The sequence below is a fragment of the Chanodichthys erythropterus genome, chromosome 18, assembly GCF_024489055.1.
Source record: "Chanodichthys erythropterus isolate Z2021 chromosome 18, ASM2448905v1, whole genome shotgun sequence".
NCBI classification, from domain to species: Eukaryota; Metazoa; Chordata; class Actinopteri; order Cypriniformes; family Xenocyprididae; genus Chanodichthys; species Chanodichthys erythropterus.
In genome coordinates, this window is record NC_090238.1 from 24,023,692 (window position 1) to 24,046,412 (window position 22,721).

Sequence of the window (22,721 nt, forward strand, 5' to 3'; positions counted from 1 at the left end):
ATATATATATATATATATATATATATATATGTATGTATATATATATGTATGTATATATATATAGGTTTAGATGTCCTTGATGAATTCACATTTTTAGCTGGTTTTAGGAGTATAATATAAGAAGAACCAAAGCATGTTCAGACCTCACACAAACAGAAAATTGAATTGATTTGTTAAAAGTTGTTTTCAACTTGTTTTCATTAAAGGGATAGTTCACCCAAAAATTAAAATTTTCCCATGATTTACTCACCCTCAAGCCATCCTAGGTGTATCTTCTTTTAGACGAACACAGAGGTATATTTAAAAAATATATATGCTCCAAGCTTTATAATGGTTGTGAATGGGGAGCTACATTTTAAAGCCAAACAAAAAAAAAATGCATCCATCCATAATAAAATCCATACAGCTCCAGGGGGTTAATAACGGCCTTCTGAAGTGAAGGAATGCGTTTTTGTAAGGAAAATATGCATATTTAAAACTTTTTAAATTCAAATAACTAGCTTCTGGTGGATGACCGTACGCATACTGCGCAAATCGACTAGCGCCAAATGAATAACCCACTAACGCGGCGTATGACGTAGGATGTAGGAGTAGCATAAGCTTAGATGCCTCTCGCGGTTCAAATAAATAGGGCTGGGCAACAAATTCAAACTCATCTTCTATTATATAAAAATCTTCCGAAATTTCTCGTTTTAGACTTCTAATTTGTGACCGGTGTGGATGTATTTTATTTGGGCTTCAAAATGTGGCCCCTTCATTCACAACCATGATGAAACTTGGAGGAGCAAGGATATTTTTAAATATATCTCTGAGTTCATCTGAAAGAAGATAGTCATATACACCTAGGATGGCTTAAGGGTGAGTAAATCATGGGATAATTTTCATTTTTGGGTGAACTAACCTATTATGTTATTTGAATGACTTTTTTTCCTCAAAAATGAAAATTTGGTCATCATTTACTCACCGTCTAGTTGTTCCAAACTTGTATGACTTGCATTCTTCAATATTTTTTATAAGATGTCTCAGTGTTTTGTTTGTTTGTTTTTTTGTCCACACAATGAAAGTCAGTATGGTCCAATGTTTTTTTTGGACCCATTTGACTTTCATCGTGTGTAGTGTACAAAAACAATAGACCTTTTTCACAGACTGTGATGACGCATTTCCACAGTTTGACATCTTTCTCTCTTCTGACTGCCATAGTCAATCTGTCGTTTTTCTTTTTTTTCCTCTCCTTTGGAAAGTTGTGGAAACACACATTTTTTGGATTTTTTTCTTTTGTTATTGTAGCAAATGGTAATGTAAAATCAGATTTGCCTCAAAGCTATTGAAGTTTACCCAACTATGTGAATTCTGCTTCTGAGAACATCTGAAATTTGAAAAGGGTCAATTAAAGCATTCTTTAAAGCATCTTCTTTTGTGTTCTACAGAAGAAAGTAATTCATACAAATTTGGAATGACATGAAGGTGAATAATAATTTTCATTTTTATGAGGAGTTGTCCCATTATAGCTTTTTAAGGACTATCACCAGTAACACCGAGGTATACTTTAAAAAGATGACAGTGTGTCGTATTAGTATTAAAAAAATACTGACAGAAGCACCTTTATCTTTAATCTCAGATCAGGTGGACTTTACAGGGTGTTTTGACTAGAAAGTAGCATTAAGGACCATTAACTTAGACTAGATTTTTTGTTTTGTCCTTTGTTTTGTCTGCTGTTAGATTTGAAAACCAACACATTTACAAACAGTATGTTGCCTTTTTACCGAGGGTATGTTTTGTTAGATTTGCAAAAACAACACATTTGCAAACAGTGTGTTGCCTTTTTACTGAGGGTGTGTTTTGTGCGTGAGTGTTTCACAAGGGTTTTGCACCTGAATGTGTTAGAAGTAAACGAGGCACGTGACGTGGGGTGCAATTGTGGTGGCTGCGGTGATTGTATTGATTTCCATTTTAATGCGCTCCTCTAGGGAGCTGTTAAAAGACAACCATTTTTGCAATCTATTTTTTAGTATTTTTCTCTCAAACATAAATAAGAAAATAGAAGTTTTATCTCCAGATGTCCTTATCCTAAATGTTTAGCTACCCTGTGTTAACTGTGACTTTGTTTCTGCAGAATACGTGCAGACATAACAATCACAAACCACATAACGCTTCAGCGTGCGTAATGTGATGCATGTGAGATTATTCTTAGGTCTTATTCCTAATTATTTTCAAATGTTTTGTTATATATTGTAGTTTTTAAGTGAATAATGTTTTAATGTGAAAAGATTTATTTGTGTGTGCATTTTTTAGTCATTATAGTCAGGGACTGCTGAGAGGATCCTTATGCAAATTTACATACAGATGAGACTAAAGTGTATTAGCACAATCTTAAATTTATTTTTGTCTTGTTTCATAATTTGACTGCAATTTAAGGATCTTAAAGTTCTTATTCTTTTTGTAGAATTATAACTGGATAGAAGGGTAGAAAAAGTTATACATTAGCCAGGAAAATGAGTGCTGTATTCTTGAACTAATATTCATTTCATGTTAAACTAACCCTTATATTATGTAGCTGTAATATTTAATCTCACAGTTTTATTGGTGTTTCTTTTATATTATTATTATTTATGTTGGATTATGCTGAGGTTATCACTGCCACTCTTCTGCATGTGTCTTGCTTTTTATGGAAGACTTTGCAGGGGCTCATTTCTATGCCAGATTAGAAATGTACCATTACATAAAGTGAATTTTAATGTACATGTACTACCTGTACTTTTTTATGTTCAAATATGGGCGTTGCTTAACAGCAAACTTTAAATAAATGGTTTTTGTCTATAATCCTGATATGAAGGACCATACTAAAATGAATTTCCTAAATACAGAACGATTTTTGAGCAGATGTTTTATTTGTCAAAAACATACTGCACAGGGAACACTGTAATGAAACTCACCTGCCCCCCTAAAAAAATAGTGTCACAACATTAAGTATGTCTGATAATGAAACACTTTCAGTGGTGTGCAGGTATAGAAAATCACAACCCAGGTTCTTATACGTAAAACCAATACTATATATATCTATGCAATCATCCAAAGAATCCATTACACCACCCTTGATTGATCACTGAAGTAAAAGCGATTAATATCATCACACTGTACTATAAATGCACTAGTGTTGTGCATTAATCACATTCCATGTAGCACACTGCAACCATGTGCTGCACCTACTGTATGTTAGTTTGATGGTACTTGAAGAAAACAGTCAGTTGCAATGTCACTTGTTTGACTAGTGTTTGTTAGGCCTAGACATGGAACATCTAACAACTAATCTTGAGTCTGTCTCATATGATGTGTGAAGAAATTATTGAGTTTGATAGATTCCAGCATGCAAATACCTACCAAAAAAAAAAAAAAAAAAACTGACAAACTTAACTGAATTTGTCCCTTATGATCGAAAGGTTTATGATTAAGTGTTTGAAGTTAGTTTTGTAGACAAATATACATTGTGCCTGTTCATGATTTTTACAAACTACACCTGGACATTGGGGAAGAGTAATGATTGTATGATGTGCAATGACAACAAACAAATTTGGGTTTTTGAAACCATGATCATGGTCAAATGCTTTTTACAGCTTAATACTGTAAAGTAATGGACTTGCTCACTGGTAGTCTCCCCATAATGCACTGCAGAAGGTTTATAAGTGTCTATCAGCATGCCGTTGCTGTCACCAGGACAGTAAGTAAAAAAGTTCGCAGTAAGAAGGTCACTCCCTGGCTAATAAGGAAAGGGTTTGCAGCAGGTTGTCAAGGCCCCATAAGTATCCGTCTTCTCGGTTGCCTTCCTCCCAGGGTCTGTAGTGATCCAGGTTCTGTCCATCTGGAAGAGGTGTGGTTTTACCAAAATCAATAAGCCAGACTTCAGCTCTCTCCTTGTGATCGTGAATGAAGAGAAGCGAACTGCCAATGACCTGAAAGACGTAACACTGTCAGTTTGATTTTTTTTTTTTTTTTTAACAATAATCAAATAAGGACTTAATCGCTGTAAGATGTTTACATGACACAAGCAAAACTCTTCACTCCCGTTTACATACAATTCTCACTATTCTTCCATTTGAGTCAAATGCAAAACACATTTCTATGGACGTATTGGATATTATTTGGTAACTTATCTATATTCTATTGTGAATAAAATATAACATATCAAATGTTGAAAGTGAGACATTTTGAAATGTCATGCCAAATATTGGCTCATTTTGGATTTCATGAGAGCTACACATTCCAAAAAAGTTGGGACAGGAAGCAATAAGAGGCCGGAAAAGTTAAATGTACATATAAGGAACAGCTGGAGGACCAATTTGCAACTTATTAGGTCAACTGGCAACATGATTGGGTATAAAAAGAGCCTCTCAGAGTGGCAGTGTCTCTCAGAAGTCAAGATGGGCAGAGGATCACCAATTTCCCCAATGCTGCGGTGAAAAATAGTGGAGCAATATCAGAAAGGAGTTTCTCAGAGAAAAATTGCAGAGTTTGAAGTTGTTATCATCATCTACAGTGCATAATATCATCCAAAGATTCAGAGAATCTGGAACAATCTCTGTGCGTAAGGGTCAAGGCTGGAAAACCATATTGGATGCCTGTGATCTTCAGGCCCTTAGATGGCACTGCATCACATACAGGAATTCTACTGTAATGGAAATCACAACATGGGCTCAGGAATACTTCCAGAAAACATTGTCGGTGAACAAAATCCACCGTGCCATTCGCCGTTGCCGGCTAAAACTCTATAGGTCAAAAAAGAAGCCATATCTAAACATGATCCAGAAGCGCAGGCGTATTCTCTGGGCCAAGGCTCATTTAAAATGGACTGTGGCAAAGTGGAAAACTGTTCTGTGGTCAGACGAATCAAAAGTTCTTTTTGGTAAACCGGGACGCCATGTCATCCAGACTAAAGAGGACAAGGACAACCCAAGTTGTTATCAGCGCTCAGTTCAGAAGCCTGCATCTCTGATGGTATGGGGTTGCATGAGTGCATGTGGCATGGGCAGCTTACACATCTGGAAAGGCACCATCAATGCTGAAACGTATATAAAAAAAGTTCTAGAACAACATATGCTCCCATCCAGACGTCGTCTCTTTCAGGGAAGACCTTGCATTTTTCAACATGACAATGCCAGACCACATACTGCATCAATTACAACATCATGGCTGCGTAGAAGGAGGATCCGGGTACTGAAATGGCCAGCCTGCAGTCCAGATCTTTCACCCATAGAAAACATTTGCCGCATCATAAAGAGGAAGACTCGACAAAGAAGACCTAAGACAGTTGAGCAACTAGAAGCCTGTATTAGACAAGAATGGGACAACATTCCTATTCCTAAACTTGAGCAACTTCAGCCTCTTCAACCTCAGTCCCCAGACATTTGCAGACTGTTATAAAAAGAAGAGGGGATGCCACACAGTGGTTAACATGGCCTTGTCCCAACTTTTTTGAGATGTGTTGATGCCATGAAATTGAAAATCAACTTATTTTTCAAATCAGTTTAAACATTTGATATGTCATCTATGTATTCTGAATAAAATATTGACATTTGAAACTTCCACATCATTGCATACTGTTTTTATTTACAATTTGTACAGTGTCCCAACTTTTTTGGAATCGGGTTTGTAATTTGAAAATTGTTAATTTAAAAAAATCTCATTTTAAATAATGAATTAGATATTAGTTGGAAGTGTACATATAGTGCTTAAATAATTATAATCATTAAAAATAATTAAATAATTTAAACAAATAATTTGATATTAATTAGTAAATATTAACATCGCACAATTAAAAAAAAAAAGAAGGTAAAACTCAACATTACAGAACAAAAATAAAAATTGTATTTTACCTCATGTTTCTTGAAGAATTCTGAGGCTTTCAGTGCCTGTTTAATATCGTCAAGCCTTGTAATATAAGAGTTCTGTTAGGTAAGTGAAAAAGAAGAGCACAGCATTAATCAATAATTCAACTGGAATTATACTAGAAGTGATTTTTTCAGTAGGCTCCAATTACTCAAGGACACCTTGTAAGTGCAGTTAATTTGTTTTCTATTGAGAAAAAATAATTCAATTAAAAATAGATATATTCTTTAAACATAATGATTTTAAATCCTCCAGCTAAATCTGCTATTTCTAACTCTGTTTTAGTTACTGTAAAACACTTAATACATTTAAATGACTGTATCATCAACTTCCCTTGTTCCTTTAATGCATCATACCCTTTATTTGAAGTGACACATAGGCCCCATACTGAACAGATGAGCTTTTATGGTTCAGTTTGAACTGCCTTGTTCAAGCATCACTGAGAGTAAACAATATTGGGCCTTTTTATATCAGACATATATATCCTGGGTACAAAGTACTTAAAGTAAAGTGTTCATTAAACTACAAAGAACATTGTTCCATGGAAATGTAGGTGTGCATGCATTATGTAACAGAACAGGTTGATCTAGTTAAGAACTCACAATTATGTTTTTATTGCCTTCGACGAAATCCTTAAAGACCTGAATAACGTCTTCCTTTGATCGGGTCTTTTTAAAGTCTGTGTTGCAGTTTTCTCCTCTCTGAAATAAAAAAACAATGTATTGTATTAAATATAAAAACAAAAAAGTCAGATTAAGAGTTTTTACAAATCAGCAGGTTGAGGACAATACAGGGTTCTTATAGTCATAAAAAACATGAAAATATCAAGGAATTGTAAAACTGTACAAGTGTGAACCATGGTAACATAACAGTACAAGACAAGTTTTACAATCGCTAAATTTATCAATACTTAGGTCACTTTTTCAAAACTCTTCACACAGTGAGTATAACATCAGTCTGTGTGGGCTAAACTGAAGATTATTTAACATTGCTTTGGCACAAAATGCATTCAATGACTATGTCTATTAAATTACATGAATACAATTCTCACTTAGACACAACCATCACCTAAACTCTATATCTAGAGGCCAATTTGCATGTTTACATACTCTTTTCAAAAACATCTTGGTTACTGTCATAACCCTCATTCCCTGATGGTGGGAAAGGAGACGTTATGTTGACTAACAAATGGTGTCTCACATGGGAGCCCCAATAACCGGTAAAACGGTCAATGAAATTGGCAAGTGGAATCTGCAAGCCAAACCACTCCCCTGTACATACGGGAATATAAGATGGCGGCATGCATCCACTCATTAGGTTTGTGCTGAGGAGCTGAGACAGTGTCCCAGTCATTCAGCAAGGTAGTTCAAGGTTGTGGCAGAAGGGGCATAACGTCTTCATTCCCACTATCAGGGAACTAGGGTTACGACAGTAACCAAGACGTTCCCTACCTGTCAGTTACTTCAACGTTATGTGGACTGACAAATGGGGTCCCTATGGAATGTGCCACAACCACTGAACTGTGTTACAAGTGTTGGTGATGCAGATGCTAGCAATCTGTAGCGTACCTGTTGGCAATTGCCCTTGCTAAGTCGTAACCTACCCAGCGCCCCCATGTAAGCCCAAATTCTTAGTCCTCCGTGCCGTACGGGATGGAATGGACAGGGCTTACTATGGAGACAGCTGCTATTCCCTTTCTGTGTACTTTACGGAAACAGTGCTTCGACTTTCTTCCCATTTGTTTCCAGCCATGATCAGTATTGTTAACACTATTGGAAGCATACCTAATTCAGGTGGAGAGGGATGCTACAGAGGCTACATCCTACCCATAGGAAGGAATATGTGAAAATACACATAAAGACTGACCTCTGGGGAAGTGCTATAAATGGAAAAACCTCTGCAGTAGGTCCTACCTAAAAAGGGATAGAACTACTACAGATGCAGAGATGGAGCAGAATCCTCAATCCTGGATACTCAATCCAGGGTTTGCCAGCTGGAGAACTCTCATGGAGAGCAAGAAGGTGCTCACTTCCCCTACTTAGAGTGGCATGAGAGTGATAACTTCAAGCACTAGAGTGGCCAGTCTTCTCGCACTTTACCTGTTTGTACACAACACATGAAAAGAAACCAGCTCCACCTGGAGATTGTAGAAACTTGAAAAGGTATTATAGGTGTCGCCCAGCCTGCAGCCATGCAGATGTCTGCTAGAGAGGTGCCATGCACCAAAGCCCAGGAGGAGGCAACATTTCTGGTGCAGTAAGCCCTCACTCCAAGGGCGCATGGCACACCTTGGGATTGGTACGGCAAGGCGATGGCATCCACTATCCAGTGGGCCAACCTCTGCTTGGAGACAGCCTCTTCCTTCTGCTGACCTCCAAAGCAGACAAAGAGTTGCTCAGAGCTTCTGACGCTCTGTGGTCAGTCCACCTAAATGTTCAGGGTGTGAACAGGACACAGCAATGCAAGGGCAGGGGCTGCCTCCTCCAGGGGCAGCACCTCTGGTCCCAGAAGGGAGTGGTGGGAACTATCCGGACTGGGGTCTCAGGATCACGTGAGAAAAGGACAACCTGAACTCAAGGCATGATTCGCTGACCAAAAATGCCTGTAGGTCCCCCACCCTCTTGATGGAAGTGAGTGTGGTCATTTTGTGTTTTTTAGGTCATTGTTTTATGAGTGACAAAGTGAGTTTGTTGGTTGAAAACCTTTGTGTGGCGACCAGGGCGGGCGAGAGCCGTGAGGGAACGGCACGAGGCCGGTGACGCAAGTGATAATGAGCATCACCTGGGAGGCGCACCGGCCTTGAGTCTCTCATGGAGGAGCTCCGGGAGCATAAAAGGAGGAGCGACGGCAGTGAAGGACGAGAGAGGACCAGGCCTGGATATTATTTTATGTTTTATTATGTTTGTGTGGCCGGCAGACATCCACGAGGGTCTGCCGGCATTACTTTCGTTTTGTTCTTTGTTTATTTTGTTATTAAAGTTTTGTTGAATGTTCGCCGGTTCCCGCCTCCTTCTTCCCGTACATACAAACCGTGTTACACTTTGCTAGTGTTATTAAAGAATAAGTTGATTTGAGACGTGTACAGTATGAAGGGGTTTGGGTAGTTTTAGTGAATTTTTAATGTGAAATGAACTGCTGTACAAAGTTAAAATTTGGTTAAGAGAACTGTGAAAAAATTACCTAAGTATTGAAAAATGTGTCCTAGCGATTGTAAAAATGAAGTGATGAGAATACTTTTTGTTTGCCAAAAAACAAACAAACAACAACTTTTTCCAACAAACGATTTCAAAACACTGCTTCATGAAGCTTCGAAGCTTTACAAATCTTTTGTTTTGAATCAGTGGTTCAGAGCACGTATCCAACTGCCAAAGTCAGGCCCCCAAGCCTCGTTTACTGAAATCACGTGACTTTGGCCGTTTGATATATGCCCCGAACTACTGATTCGAAACAAAAAATTCGTAAAGCTTCGAAGCCCATCATTAGATCGCCAATCACTAGATTTTGTTGAATAAAGTCGTTATTTTGTTTTTTTGGCCCACAAAAAGTATTCTCATTGCTTCATAACATTAAGGTTGAACCACTGTAGTCACATGAACTGTTTTAAATATGTCTTTAGTAGCTTTCTGGGCATTGAAAGCCTCAAAGGAGGCCTCACTGAGTCTTATGGGTGGTGAAGGTCTTAAGACATGAGGGTGAGTAATTAATGACAAAATGTTCATTTTTGGGTGAACTAACCCTTTAATATAACAGTGTAGCCTAAGCACAAGTTTCAATGTCCTGGTTTTCTACTGAACTCCAAATCTACTTGTTGTGATGCAAACAAGCGGGCTGTGATTTTTTTTTTTTTTTTTTTTTTTAGGCACTGTGGCTACCTTGATACCCTCAATGCGGAAGCCCAGAGTGTTAGTAGAGCTGACACTTTCTCTCCACTGCATGTAGCGTGGTTTGGTAACTGCCTGCTGCTTCTTCTCCTCTGCTGTTGGAGCCTCACTGTCCACCTCCAGCATCTTATTATACAAGTCCTCACGCAGCTTTGGCTTCACCCTTGCCCGCACCAGCTCCTCCTCCAGATATGTCCTGAAAGTTAGAATTGGATATTTAATTACCCGGAATTGTGGTGGAAATGTCTATTAAAGGTGCTAAAGAGGATTTTTTCATCGACTGAGAAACCAAAGACTGTTAGTGAGTTTTTGAAATGAGTGCATGCGTAAGAACAACCCCCCTCCTTCACAGCTCATTTCGAGGGAACGCCTCCCAAAACTCGTAAACACGAGTATTGGAACACGAGTGTTTACCACCGGCATTCGTTGTGTCGCGTTAGTGGATTCATTATGTCGGACTCACCGCAGGTAACTCATAATCTGCAGTTGTTACTCCTGTCTCCTGACAAAAACATTGCATGCGGCGCCTGTAGAGTGTGGAAAGTTACTGGAGCGCGCAGCTGCGCTCGTCTCTCACAAGGAACGTCATGGCAGTGATTGAAAAGCCAGAGGGCCAATCGTTTACCCAATGATCGCGTAAACGATTGGCTGATGTTTTTAAGGCCCTACCTCGTGCACAGATGATGTATATTGATATTATTCCTTTCAGTGCACTTAATAAAGAGTCTTTTATCAGTTAGTAAAGACAGTTTCAAGTAATACTGCAAATGTATAAAACAAAACATCCTCTTTAGCACCTTTAATCATGGCTGAAATGTTGATTCAAGTATGTTCATGTGTATTTTTTCATTTTATGCAAGCTTGAACTTTACTTGACTTCCTGAAAGATAAGAGGAAGTCACCAAGGGACTCCTTGCACAAAATGTGTCTCAGTAAAAACAATGCGTGAAATGTGTGTGAGAAGGAAGCCCTCAGGGACACCCTTTGTCTGCATCGCTAAGCATGCATAAAAGTTTTGACTGCATATGCACAGGAAGTGGTTATTATTGTGTGCAGTGAGAGGGCCTCTCTCTTCATGAGCCCCACCCATTGCCCTGACAGGATGCAGGCCAACAACCAGAACAGGTGTTTCAGCAGGCAAAGTAAACTCACAATGCACAATATGTTAGCATGACTATAAAACAGAGAGAATCAAACATTAGCAAAATAAGTAATACTTGCTGTGTTATATTTGTAATATTAATTGTGTTATTTAATATGGAATATTTAATATTAAATGATATAACATTAATATCATAATTTAATTGTATGTATTTAAATATTTGCGCTACTTTTCCTGTTTCTTAATAATTTTTTTTTAAAAATCACGATTCCCACAAAAGTAATAGACAACATTGATAATAATACAAAATGTTGAAGATTGGAGTAATGTATGTTGAAAAAATATATATTTAAAAAAAAAATGTACATTATATATATATATATATATATATATATATATATATAAAAAGCTGTTTTTTTTCACATGCATTCTTTGTATCACTTGTAAACAAGAATATAAAAATGCATCATAAAGAATTAAAGTATGAAAGAATTAACAAATGACACTGAAAATAAACTATTAAAAGTAAGTAGTATTAAAGTAAGACACTTTAATATGGCTAAAAAAAAAATGACAATATTAATCTGAGCAACATGTGTCTGTGTAAAAGAGCATCTGTTATCCAATCACTGTACCTCACTCCCATCTTGCAGTCCATGACGTTCGGCAAATCAAAGTTGGCCAACAGGTCTTTCATTTTGAGAAAGAGCTCTCCGTCTCTCTCTACCACTCCATAGTAGCTGGGCACAAAGGAAAGTAAAGCATCCTCTTTCAGCCTCTCAAAACACAGCTTCTCATTCTCTGAGAACTTCTTCAGTATGGTGCCCTCATCCCCTGCTTTAAAGCTGCCTGGGCAGAAACACACACACAAAGGATGACTGTCACTGGAGCACATACTGTATAATCAGTCAGCCAGTCAACCAGATCTTAGTCAGAATATTGTGCCTTTCTCATCTGAGAATAATATGAATGTTACATGAGTGTGCACACATTCATAGTGTTAAAAAGTGTAAATAATGTTTGTTTGATTTCACATGTGCTTCTCTTACATTTTTCATATCTGCAGCTTTAAATGTGGTAATGAAAATAAGATCATACGCAGAATGTAATGTTCTTTGGCATGTGAGTCAAGCATCATCACATAACACTGCTCAAACCACTTCCCAAAAAATGGTATCAAATGACTGTACTTCCCCATGTATTTAAAAGCACTGTTTACAATAAAACAGACAGAAAACATGAGCTAAAAATCAGTGGTGTTTTCACAAGGGCAATATGTCTGCAACTAAATTTGAATGAGAGAATTACTAAAATAAGCTCCAGAAAAAAGTCAAAAACAACAACTAAAAGCAAAGCTACACAGAATATGCTTTTTACACTTACTGTATGTAGATTTTCGACGCAAATACATAAAAAATAATTGCTTTTCAGGATAACTACAATAGACCAAAAAGCATATTTAAGACTGACTCGGTTTTGATAAATGATATGTTAATAAAAATAAACAATTAAATTACTGTAAGTAAATTGATAGTCCCAAGCATAAGGTACAATGCATTTAAGCCGGAAACTGTGCAAACTGTGTAGATTATGGAACTGAAACATGAATTTACATCAGATTAAAATGTGCAGCATTTTTTGGGTATACCTTTATGGCCTGCTAACTGAACCCAGGGTAGGCGTCTTCGTTGTGATGCCACCAAAGGGCAATGGACAATAGTCTTCAGCTTCCACCAGGCATTGCTTTGCTGAAACACATTAAAACATAATCATCCATGACTATGATTGAAGCGCATTAAGTATTTCATATACTCAGCTCAATCCTTGACTACCCGAACAGTAAGTCTGAGATTGGATTCCAAAAAAAAAAAAGTGAGCAGTGACCGAAACTAACAGACAGTGTTTTTTTTTAAACACTGCACAATGTTCCTTAAGTGTGTGAGACTGACTCACACACACATGGTCTCAGTTGGAGCCGTGAAGCTCAGTAATTTAGCACTTCAGCTCATAACATAGACGTTTGTTTTGCAGCCCATTTCAAATGAGCTTTCCAGAAATCATTTCTGTTCATTTGAGAAGTAACATTTGCATTGCACTGTCTTTTAGCGACCTTTGCCTTTGTTTCATTGAAAGTCAACGTGAATTGCGTTTATTTTACTTCTATAGTGTTACATACTTCTGAGTGAACCAGAATATTTAGTGAGGAAAAATGAGGATGGGAGATAATTAAAAAAAAAAAAAAAACATTTATTCAAGTGTGATATTAGTATACTTCTTTTAAACTAAAAATAAGAAAGTATACTTTCAGTCTAATTTTTATATACTTTATGAACTTCTCAGAAAATATACTTAAAATTGCACTTAAGTATACTTGACGTATACTGACAGAAAAGTTTAAGCATATTTAGCCAATACTTACACTCAATCTTTTGATTAAGATATACTTAAAAGTATACTTAAGTATTCTAAGTATACTTGGCTTGTAGTTTAATTGTTTGATTGAGTAGCCTATTAAATACTTTTTTCCCACAGTTTTACATACTGTCTTATAAACTTACATTGTTTGAAAATATTTATTTTTAAAGAAAACAGATATGTTCCTCATTCTGAGTATCTTAATTGTTGTGTAGGCTAGTCCACTTGTAGTGTAAATAGGAAATGACTTCAAATCTACTTAACTCTTTCCCTGCCATTGACTGAATTTTCAGGCTATCTGTGTTTTCACTGTTATACGGTAGGGGGCACTATGACACATCTTCTGAAAGAGTACAGAATCTCCGGATCAAAACACAGGTGAAGAAGAAGCAGAAACAAGCGATGGAGACTGCTCACGCAAACCTAAAATAATGTGATCATCAAACATTAAACAGCATGTAAATCAAAACTGCCTAAGGTTACTGAATGAAATGTCGACTAAGGACGAGCTATAGCTTTCGGGCTGTTGAACTTGATCTACTCCCATCTGTGTTTCAGTCATCGTTCTGAATCCCATCTGGACGTAGTCTTAGATGAACATGCAATTCTCTCAGCTTTTTGTATAAAATGTTGCCTTTTTTAATGAAACTTACCCACATTCAAGTTTTGATAAAAAAGGATTCATGAAGCTACAATAAAATGTTTTATTTCAAGTACATTAAAAAAATCCCTAAATAGGAACATAGTAGTATACTTAAAGTGCAAAAAAAATATATAAAAAGTAAACTATAAGTGTGATGTTATGTTCACTTAAAGAAAACTTACAAGTACACTTGCACTAAACTAGTAGTTTATTGAGAGTGTAAAAAATGTACTACAAGTATAAAAAATAATAAACAACTAGTATACTTATAAGTTTACCTGTAGTAGAGATGCAGTACAAATGAGAAACGTAGCTGTGAACTGGTAGTGCACTTAAGGTTTACTACTGTTACACTTATAGTACACTTGTAAGTGTACTATTTCAGTACTGCTTGGGACTAAATTGGCCCAATTGAAGTATACGTTATACTTCAATTGGGCCAATTTAGTCTCAAGCAGTACTGAAATAGTACACTTACAAGTTTACTACTAGTGCATTGATACTAGTATACTTACTACATAAAGTATACTTAAAAATATACTTGAACATTACTTAAATATACTTCTTTTTTGCGTAAGGGTTTGATTCAGTTTTATCCACTTTTTCACATGCAATGTTAAATTGTTCACAATAAGACCTGCAACATGATTGAAAGAAGGAAATAGGGTCAATTTTGATTTCATGTTGATTTTAAAGTCACAATGTAATGGAGGTAGTGTATGAAAATAGTGGAAATAATATTTTTTTCTCCCTGTGACCTATGAAATAAATAAAAATAAAAAAACTTGTTGATTGGATGAAGGCAGATAAATAAATAAATAAATAATAAACGTATGCATTTAGAAAACATAACAACTTTATGTTATTATTTTAAATATATCTGAAAAGATTCTTCAGCATGAATTATCAGGTACTGTACCTTACTGAGATAATCACTCATCACTGTCATTTTCTCAGTATTTTTGTGTTAAAATATTAAAAATAATGTGGGTTACAGGTGCACTTTGTGTGTTGGTCTAGTTACTGTGTTTAACATTTGTATGGCAGTAAAGCCCTTAAGTAAAATATATTATTTTTATTTTATTTTGTCACAAAAACACAGAAACAAAAACATTCCCAAACTGTAAAAAGAAACCTGTCCTATAGGAGAAGTTACTGCATGTGTTCAAGTCGTAAGGGTGTAGCTGGAGTGCAGTGTTTGTTCTTCCACTTAATATGGAAAGAAACGCGTTTGTTACTTTCTATCTGCATATGAAGCAGATGATTCAAGTTTGACAACATTGTAAATTCTCCCTTAAGGTACACGGGCTGATCTGAAAACCTTTACAATGCAGCATGCACCAATTATTGAGCCTTTAAATTGGGCGTAGTACATAAAATGGACAAAATCCAGAGAGTTACATCATATTTAAAGTCAAGCAGGCTGCATACGGCCCTGTATAAATACAGAAAAAAGCCATAAAACAAAGGCTATGCCCTGCACTTTGTGGAACTGTGCATACACACATTTTTAACACGCCCATAACTAAATATTGAACTGGACAGTCATGCAGACAGTTCAAACATGATGGTGCCAACTCTCAAACAAATACCAATCATGATTTATAAAAGTGTGACATGTTTCTACAAAAAAATTAAAAGCTTTACCTTCAGTAAACATATTACATACTGACATTTACATAAATTAAGCATACTTCAAGTTAATTTTAAGTAAAGTTCAAGTTTATTTTTAAGCAAAATTTATGTAGTAAGTATACTAATATCAATGTTCTAGTAGTATACTTGTAAGTGTAACATTTTAAGTGTACTTGGGACTAAATTGGCCCACTTTTAAGTATACTTTAAGTGTTACAGTAGTAAACTTTGAGTACAAAACTATAGTTTACAACTACGTTTTTAATTTGTACTGCAACTATACTACAAGTGAACTTATAGGTATACTGATAGTTTACAAATTAAATACTTGCAGCGCTTTTTTATTTTGTGACAATACACTTTGAAGTGTACTCTCAATAAACTACTAGTTAGTGCTGTCAAAAATATTGACTTTGATACCAAGTCAAATTGAAATTTTAAAAATGTGACAGCGCTGCTGAATGGATTCGTAAACACCTCTGATTGGCTATTGTGTTCAAGTGCTCATCAGATATGTCTGTGATTGGCTACAATGATCAACGCTTCAAAAACATGCTGTAAATAGACATCAATGACGCTCTTCACTAAGCACTTACACAGATACACACAGGAGCGTTTGAAAGCAGGCCGGTCCACTGATAGACGCCTGCTTTCAAACGCTCCCGCTTTCAAACGCTCCCGCTTTCAAATTCAAACCGTGCTTTCAAACACTCCCGTACTTTGAACACTGAAGCCAATCTCAGACATATCTGTTGAGCTCGTGAACACAGAGGCCAATCAGAGGTGTTTACGAATCCGCTCAACAGCATCACATTTTTAAAAATTTCAGTACTGACTTCCTATTGAAGTTGGTACTTTTGACAACACTATTACTAGTATAGTAGTTTTATACTGCAAGTATACTTGTAAGTTTTCTTTAAATAAACTTAACATCATATTTATAGTTTACTATATGTATTATTTTTGCATTTTAAGTATACTTACTATGTTCCTATTTAGGAATTAATTTTTATACTTGAATACTTAATACTGTCAGTGTTTTTTTTTTGTTGTTGTTTTTTTATAGCCAGCATCAGCATTTGATAATTTTCACAAAACTTTCATGGCCTCCAGAATATTTTATTGACTGAATATCTGAACACGCAATATATCAAAAGAAAGAACAGAGCCTCTGCTTAAAAAAAACCCTTGATCATGGGTAAGTTTCATAAAAAAGCAACAGTCTAAAGAAAAAACTGAGAAAATATTGATACATTTTTGTCAAAGACTACATCAGATTCAGAACGATGATCAAAACATATGGAGTAGATCACGTCCATCAACATCCTCAAAGCTTCACAGTTGTTACCTACATAGTTCTACATTAATGGTTGGCAGTTTTGATGCTGTTTAATGTCTGATGATCACGTTAGATTACGTGCACATAAGCAATGCTTTTATCGATTGTTTCTGCTTCTTTTATATTATTGGCAATTGTTTCTGCTTCTTCTTCATCTGTATTTTGATCTGGAGATTCTGTACTCTTTCAGAAGATGCATAATAGCGCACACTACCTAATAACAGTGAAAACATGTAATGGGCGTGCCCAAAAGGTGTATGCATTGACTTCACTTTCCCACCGGAACACATCCCCTCAACTGGACTGAGTGGCAAAAGAGCCAGCTGCATGACTGGATTTAATAGGTGAAACTGCAAAAACTCAAGTAAAATAAATGATTATCAGTTTAAACTAAAGTTTGGACTCGATTTAATGTTCCTTATAACTTACCAAAGATCCAGTGATCCATTGATATTGACATGCAGCAAGGAATTTTGACACCGGGGAAATACTTAAAGCAAATTTGCCTGTGAACGCTTTATATATAAATACAATATATGTAGGTCTAAATCTGGGTGATCACTTATATCAATGTTATATATATCGTCCAGCCCTAAAACTTTTATAGTTTTCGTCAGTGTTAAAAACATCCAATTATGCAGACTATAAGATGGTAAATATTCAATCGATGAGTTGTCAATACAATATACAGGGGATGATTTTACCTAAAAATTCAGCATATAATTGACACAAAATGATAACTGCAAATCCATGTTTCATTGCTTCTCTTTCTGTAGCTTTCGGCAGTCTGTTAAAATATACCTCAGATTTCTTATCTGTTTGTACAATCACTCGCAAAGCTCTTTCCCATTTTAGATGCATTTTGTGTGTTTTTGTGGCTTTCACGCTGAAAACCAATGTAGGCATTCAGGTTTTTTTTTTTTTTTTTTTGCCACTCAGTGGGCAAACTGAAAATAACCCCCAAACCAAGCTTTGGCCTAACCCTACACCACACCCTGACAGACAGTTTTCGCGACCAATGAAAAAGACCTTTCTCCACGCCCCAATGTTTCGGCACACCCATTATTCCATCCTGCTACCCACACTTGGAAAATTCCATCAATTGCAGGAAAGTGTATCATAAATGATGGAAAAATCTGTCAATGGCAGGGAAAGAGTTAAATACATTTTAAGTGAAATCCTTTGTACGCTACCAGTGTACTACACAAAAATTCACATACTCAGAATTAGAAATATTATATATATATATATATATATATATATATATATATATATATATATATATATATATATATATATATATATTAATATAAATTAATATTTTCAAACAATGTAACTTTATAAGTAAAACTATGTGGGGGAAAAAAGTATCTAACAGGCTATTCAATAAAGAGTAAACACAACCAAGTATACTTAGAAAAGTTAATCATATAAATTATTATACTTTTAAAGTACCAAAGATTGAGTATAGGCCAAATATACTTAGACTTGTCTGTCTGTCACTCAAGTGTACTTATTTTAAGTAGCTTATATTTCTGAGAAGTACTTAAAATGTAGACTGAAACATTTGGTTTATAAGAAGTAAAACACACTTGAATACACTTCTTTGTAAGGGGAATCACAAAAAACAGTCAACACTATTTTCTTTCTACAAGCACCTGAAAATTTGATATTAAAAACAAGGCATTTATGACTTGAAATTATATACATCAAAGTGAAAATGTTATGCTAGAAGCTGAACGTGGCATCTTTAGCATCTTCTGTTTGCTAGCTAGACAAAATGACAATTGTCACAACTGTTTTTTTTTCTCTCCAAATCCACTGTTATATTGAAAATGTTCTAGAAATTGCATGTTTACAGCAGAAAACATCAAATTTTAACTGTGAGCATTCAAGAGTTTATACAACTGACCTGAAGTTGGTCTACCATCAAACTGCGGATGGAAACTTGTTTGTGACACTGTGGCTTCTGCCTAAATGTCAAGCGGCAATGAGTTTGTTTTGATATAAGCTGATAAAATGAAGTGTTGCCATTTTGTGACAACACGTGCTTTCCTTCTCAGAATATTAGTCTAGAACAGGTCTGCGCAAACATTCAATTCAAACTCTCTAAATGGCTTTTTACATTCTTAATGAGCTTGACTTTCATTGTGATGAAGATCAACATTCAGTCACTTCTTTCAATACAAGATGTGTTACTCTCCAAAAAGGAAAGGGTAGATACTATGCAGACATGCGTCCAGATTTACAGACGCAAAGTGTTTAATGTACAATGACAGCGAAGGCCTTCTATGGCTGTGAATGAGTCTGAGGACCACACAATACATAACACATCCGTTCAAAATAATCACAGATGTGGCAGAAGTGAAAAACAAAACGTTAGGATATGATCAGTTAGATTTATGTATCTATTAAGCGCTGTATTAAATGTATTATTTGTACATGTTTATTTGTAATTCTCTTTTTTTTAAAAGACTTTAATAGTCTTTTGGCAGATGCTTCAATCCAAAACCAGTTTGAATGCATTCAAAGTAACGTTTATTAGGATGTTCCCTGGAACTCAAAGCCACAATCTTTGGTTGCAAGTTCCATGCTATCTGAGTTAAGGGAGTAATACGGGCTAATTTATGTACTTTTTTTTTTTTGGGGGGGGGGGGTCTTTTTTAAAGTCAGAACTTTATTTTCTAAACAGTTTTCAAAGGTCATCACTTTGAATTCACCCGCTGTTACAGAAATTAACAACATGTGAGTAGGCATATGAAAAAAAAGGCTTTGGCACATAGTGGTTAAGCCTGTTGAGCTTGTTATTTTAACACTCAAAATGCTGCCAGGTTTATTAAAGCTGCACGCCTGTGATATTTGCTCAACTCAATCTACATTGAAGGCGCTCAATGCAAACAAAAAATAAACAATTCCGATTAAAACTCTGAACAGCCTACTTTGTAAACAATGAGGGAGAAACATATCGATCTGCTAAGGATGGATGGATGTTTCGGTTATATTTTTTATATCGGTTATATCTACTGCAAATATTTTATCAGAAAGAACATACAAGAGCCACCTGATGTAGTTCTAGCTGCTAATGCCATGTGTTCTGTCACATATGCAATACTTTTGAATTTGCAACAGGGTGAACAGACATGATTTCACAATTAGAAGCAAGTACAGACAAAATGACACCCACACAAACATACCATGATGTTGAACCTGCATGAACTCTACAATTAATGATTGAAAACAGAGCTGGCATTGTGTTAATGTTGAATCAAAAGTTTTCTAATGCCTCGGTTATGGGGACAAATGAAGATACAAAAACCGGTATCAAAAGCCTCACTGGCCACTCAAGAACAGATTAAAAAAAAAAAAAAGCATTTCATAATTTTACACAACAGTTCCTCATTATAGTCTCATGTTCTCATAACAGGTTTCGAATAGTCTACTTTTATTTAGTTTAAGAAGAGATGTATGAAAATAAAGAGTCCATAATTAAATTCACCCCAAGTCTCTCCAAAAGTCTATATTCATCATATAACAAATTAATCACAATAAAAACTTATTTCTATTTATCTTATATGTCTTATAGTGAAGTTGTCACAAAAGTGTCTCTCAGTTACTATAAGGGTTTGACTCAAAAGTCCACTTACAAATGTGTGTTGCCCTAGAAGTGGTTTTGTATGTGGCTTGCAGACTTCTATTTCAATTAGGTCAAAGCCCTAGTTAAAAATCCAAATCAAAATGATATATAAAAAGTGTGACAACTTGCCCCTTATACTCTGATAACTAGCATAGGGGTGTCACAGCAGATGGGGAAATAATAGTGGAAATATAGGCCTATAATAGCTTACTGCAGCAAAAACTACAACCAGAAATTGACTTTAAAAAATACATTATACTTATAAATATTCACAAGAGTAAAAAAAGTGTGACAACTAGTCCCGATTTCCCTTTGTATACATAAACCTACTGTGAAATAACCTTGCTACACACTTAAAAAAAGTTGGTTTCACAGCGTTGCCATAGAAAAACAACTGTGGGTTCCCTAAAGAACCTCAGAGATCAGTTCCTAAAAGAACCATTTTTTCTTAATGCGAAGAACATTTTAATAACTTTTTTCTGCTACAAAGAACCGTCTGTGCCAATGGGAAGGTTCCATGTATGTTAAAGGTTCTTAAATGAACCTAGCTGCCAATAACGAAACTTTATTTTTCTTAGTGCCTCCTTTATTGACTATATAGCACGTAAATAACTACATAACCTACCTCCCCCGAGTCTAAGGAGTCCCCCAAATGTTCCAGAGTCACGATGCCTTTGCTTTTGGTCTCGTTGTCGCTGAGGATGTCATCCTCCGATTCGTCAAACACCGTTGAGGAGCCGTTGGAAGAGATTGAGGAGTTGGAGAGCTTGCGGCGCAGCCGTCCGTTCACCTCGTCCTCCTCCAGGTCCTCCGCAGTGATCTCCCGTGAGTCCCCATCAGAAGTAATGGTCACCTGCGGCACTAGGCACCCTCTCCCCGGCTTACTGTCGCGGAGAAAGCCTGCTTGCCCACTGTACTGTTCCGCCATCTGTGCTTGATCATCACAAATCTCTGTGGATGAAAAGTTTCCTGCGCGTTCTCCTCCTCCTCTCCCTGATCCGTCGTAAACAAGAGACGAACGGGAGAACACCGCCTCTCTCTGCGACCTCCGCCTCTGTTTGGGCATCGAGGTGACAGGAGGGTTGAGATTACCCCCCCTCTGTCCGAGGGGCCACACGCTGCAATAGTGAGTGGGCCACCCCTAAAATAAATCGCCGCGAGATATTCAGTGCGGTTGCGTTATTTCCAGTAAGTTATGTAACAAACGATCTCCATCCGGATAACTTTTTTTTGACTTAGTGTGAATCTGTGGACGTACATTCACAGCCAGGGAGCAGCTGATAACAGCTCTCGAGCTCTGTGAATACACATCTTCCGCATTTGAAACGTTTCACCGCTCTTCCTGACTTTTAATTTGTTTGACTTTTGCTTGATAGCTCATTTCCTTATTCATTGTAGTATTCGATCATACTTCTGTTTATTATTAGCCTATGTATCAGTCGTATTATTACATGCAACTATATCAGATATCTAGCCTATGCAACGATATTAAAGCTTTGTTAATACAAATGGTTTTGATTGTTTCTCAGATTTATGTTAAATTACAATAGAAAATGTAAGGGTCTGCAAATGTCAAAAACAGATAATATTTAGCCTAAATGGCCGACTTTAAAGTCTTTTAAAACTTGCTATTTTTTATCAAGTAATTCATACTTTGAAAAAATGCTTGTGTTGTCAGAACTTTACAGGTGAAATTTACAGCATTTCGATGACTGTATATTTTAGAAATGTCGGTCTGGTTGTTACTGTCACGTGATGACCTTTTAATTAACTGGTGGTCATACAAACACATAACACATCTGACACTAAAATAATGAAATAAACATAACATAAAACATTCTAATGTACATATAGCCTACATAACTGATAACAGAAAAGAAAAAAATAATATAAAAAAAAATGCAATGATTCGCCCTTTCATCTCATATTCTAATGCATGCATATTTTTTACTTCTGAAAACACAATAATCACAAATATTTTACCCTAGTACAATAAGTAGGCTATACATATTGATTTGTTAAATATAAAATAATTTTTCTCTGTGAATTAGAATGTAGTCATACGTTTTACTTCTAAGAATGAACTATAAAACATTTAAATAGTAAAATCACATGTAGGCTATTGTTTTTTTTAAATATAGTATAATATAGGCTAATATAATATAGTTTTTTTACTGTATGTAACCTAGCAA

General features: G+C 36.0%; 1 protein-coding gene across 1 annotated transcript; it reads right to left on the minus strand.

The window, feature by feature from the left end:
- Positions 1-94: 94 nt before the first annotated feature.
- itpka (inositol-trisphosphate 3-kinase A) lies at positions 95-21,869 on the minus strand. Its single transcript, XM_067367780.1, has 7 exons — positions 21,155-21,869; positions 12,512-12,611; positions 11,499-11,712; positions 9,753-9,957; positions 6,483-6,581; positions 5,868-5,939; positions 95-3,947 (listed from the first exon to the last, which is right to left on the minus strand). The coding sequence occupies exons 1-7, from the start codon at positions 21,593-21,595 to the stop codon at positions 3,744-3,746; spliced, it is 1,335 nt and encodes a 444-aa protein (XP_067223881.1). The 5' UTR covers positions 21,596-21,869; the 3' UTR covers positions 95-3,743.
- Positions 21,870-22,721: the final 852 nt, after the last annotated feature.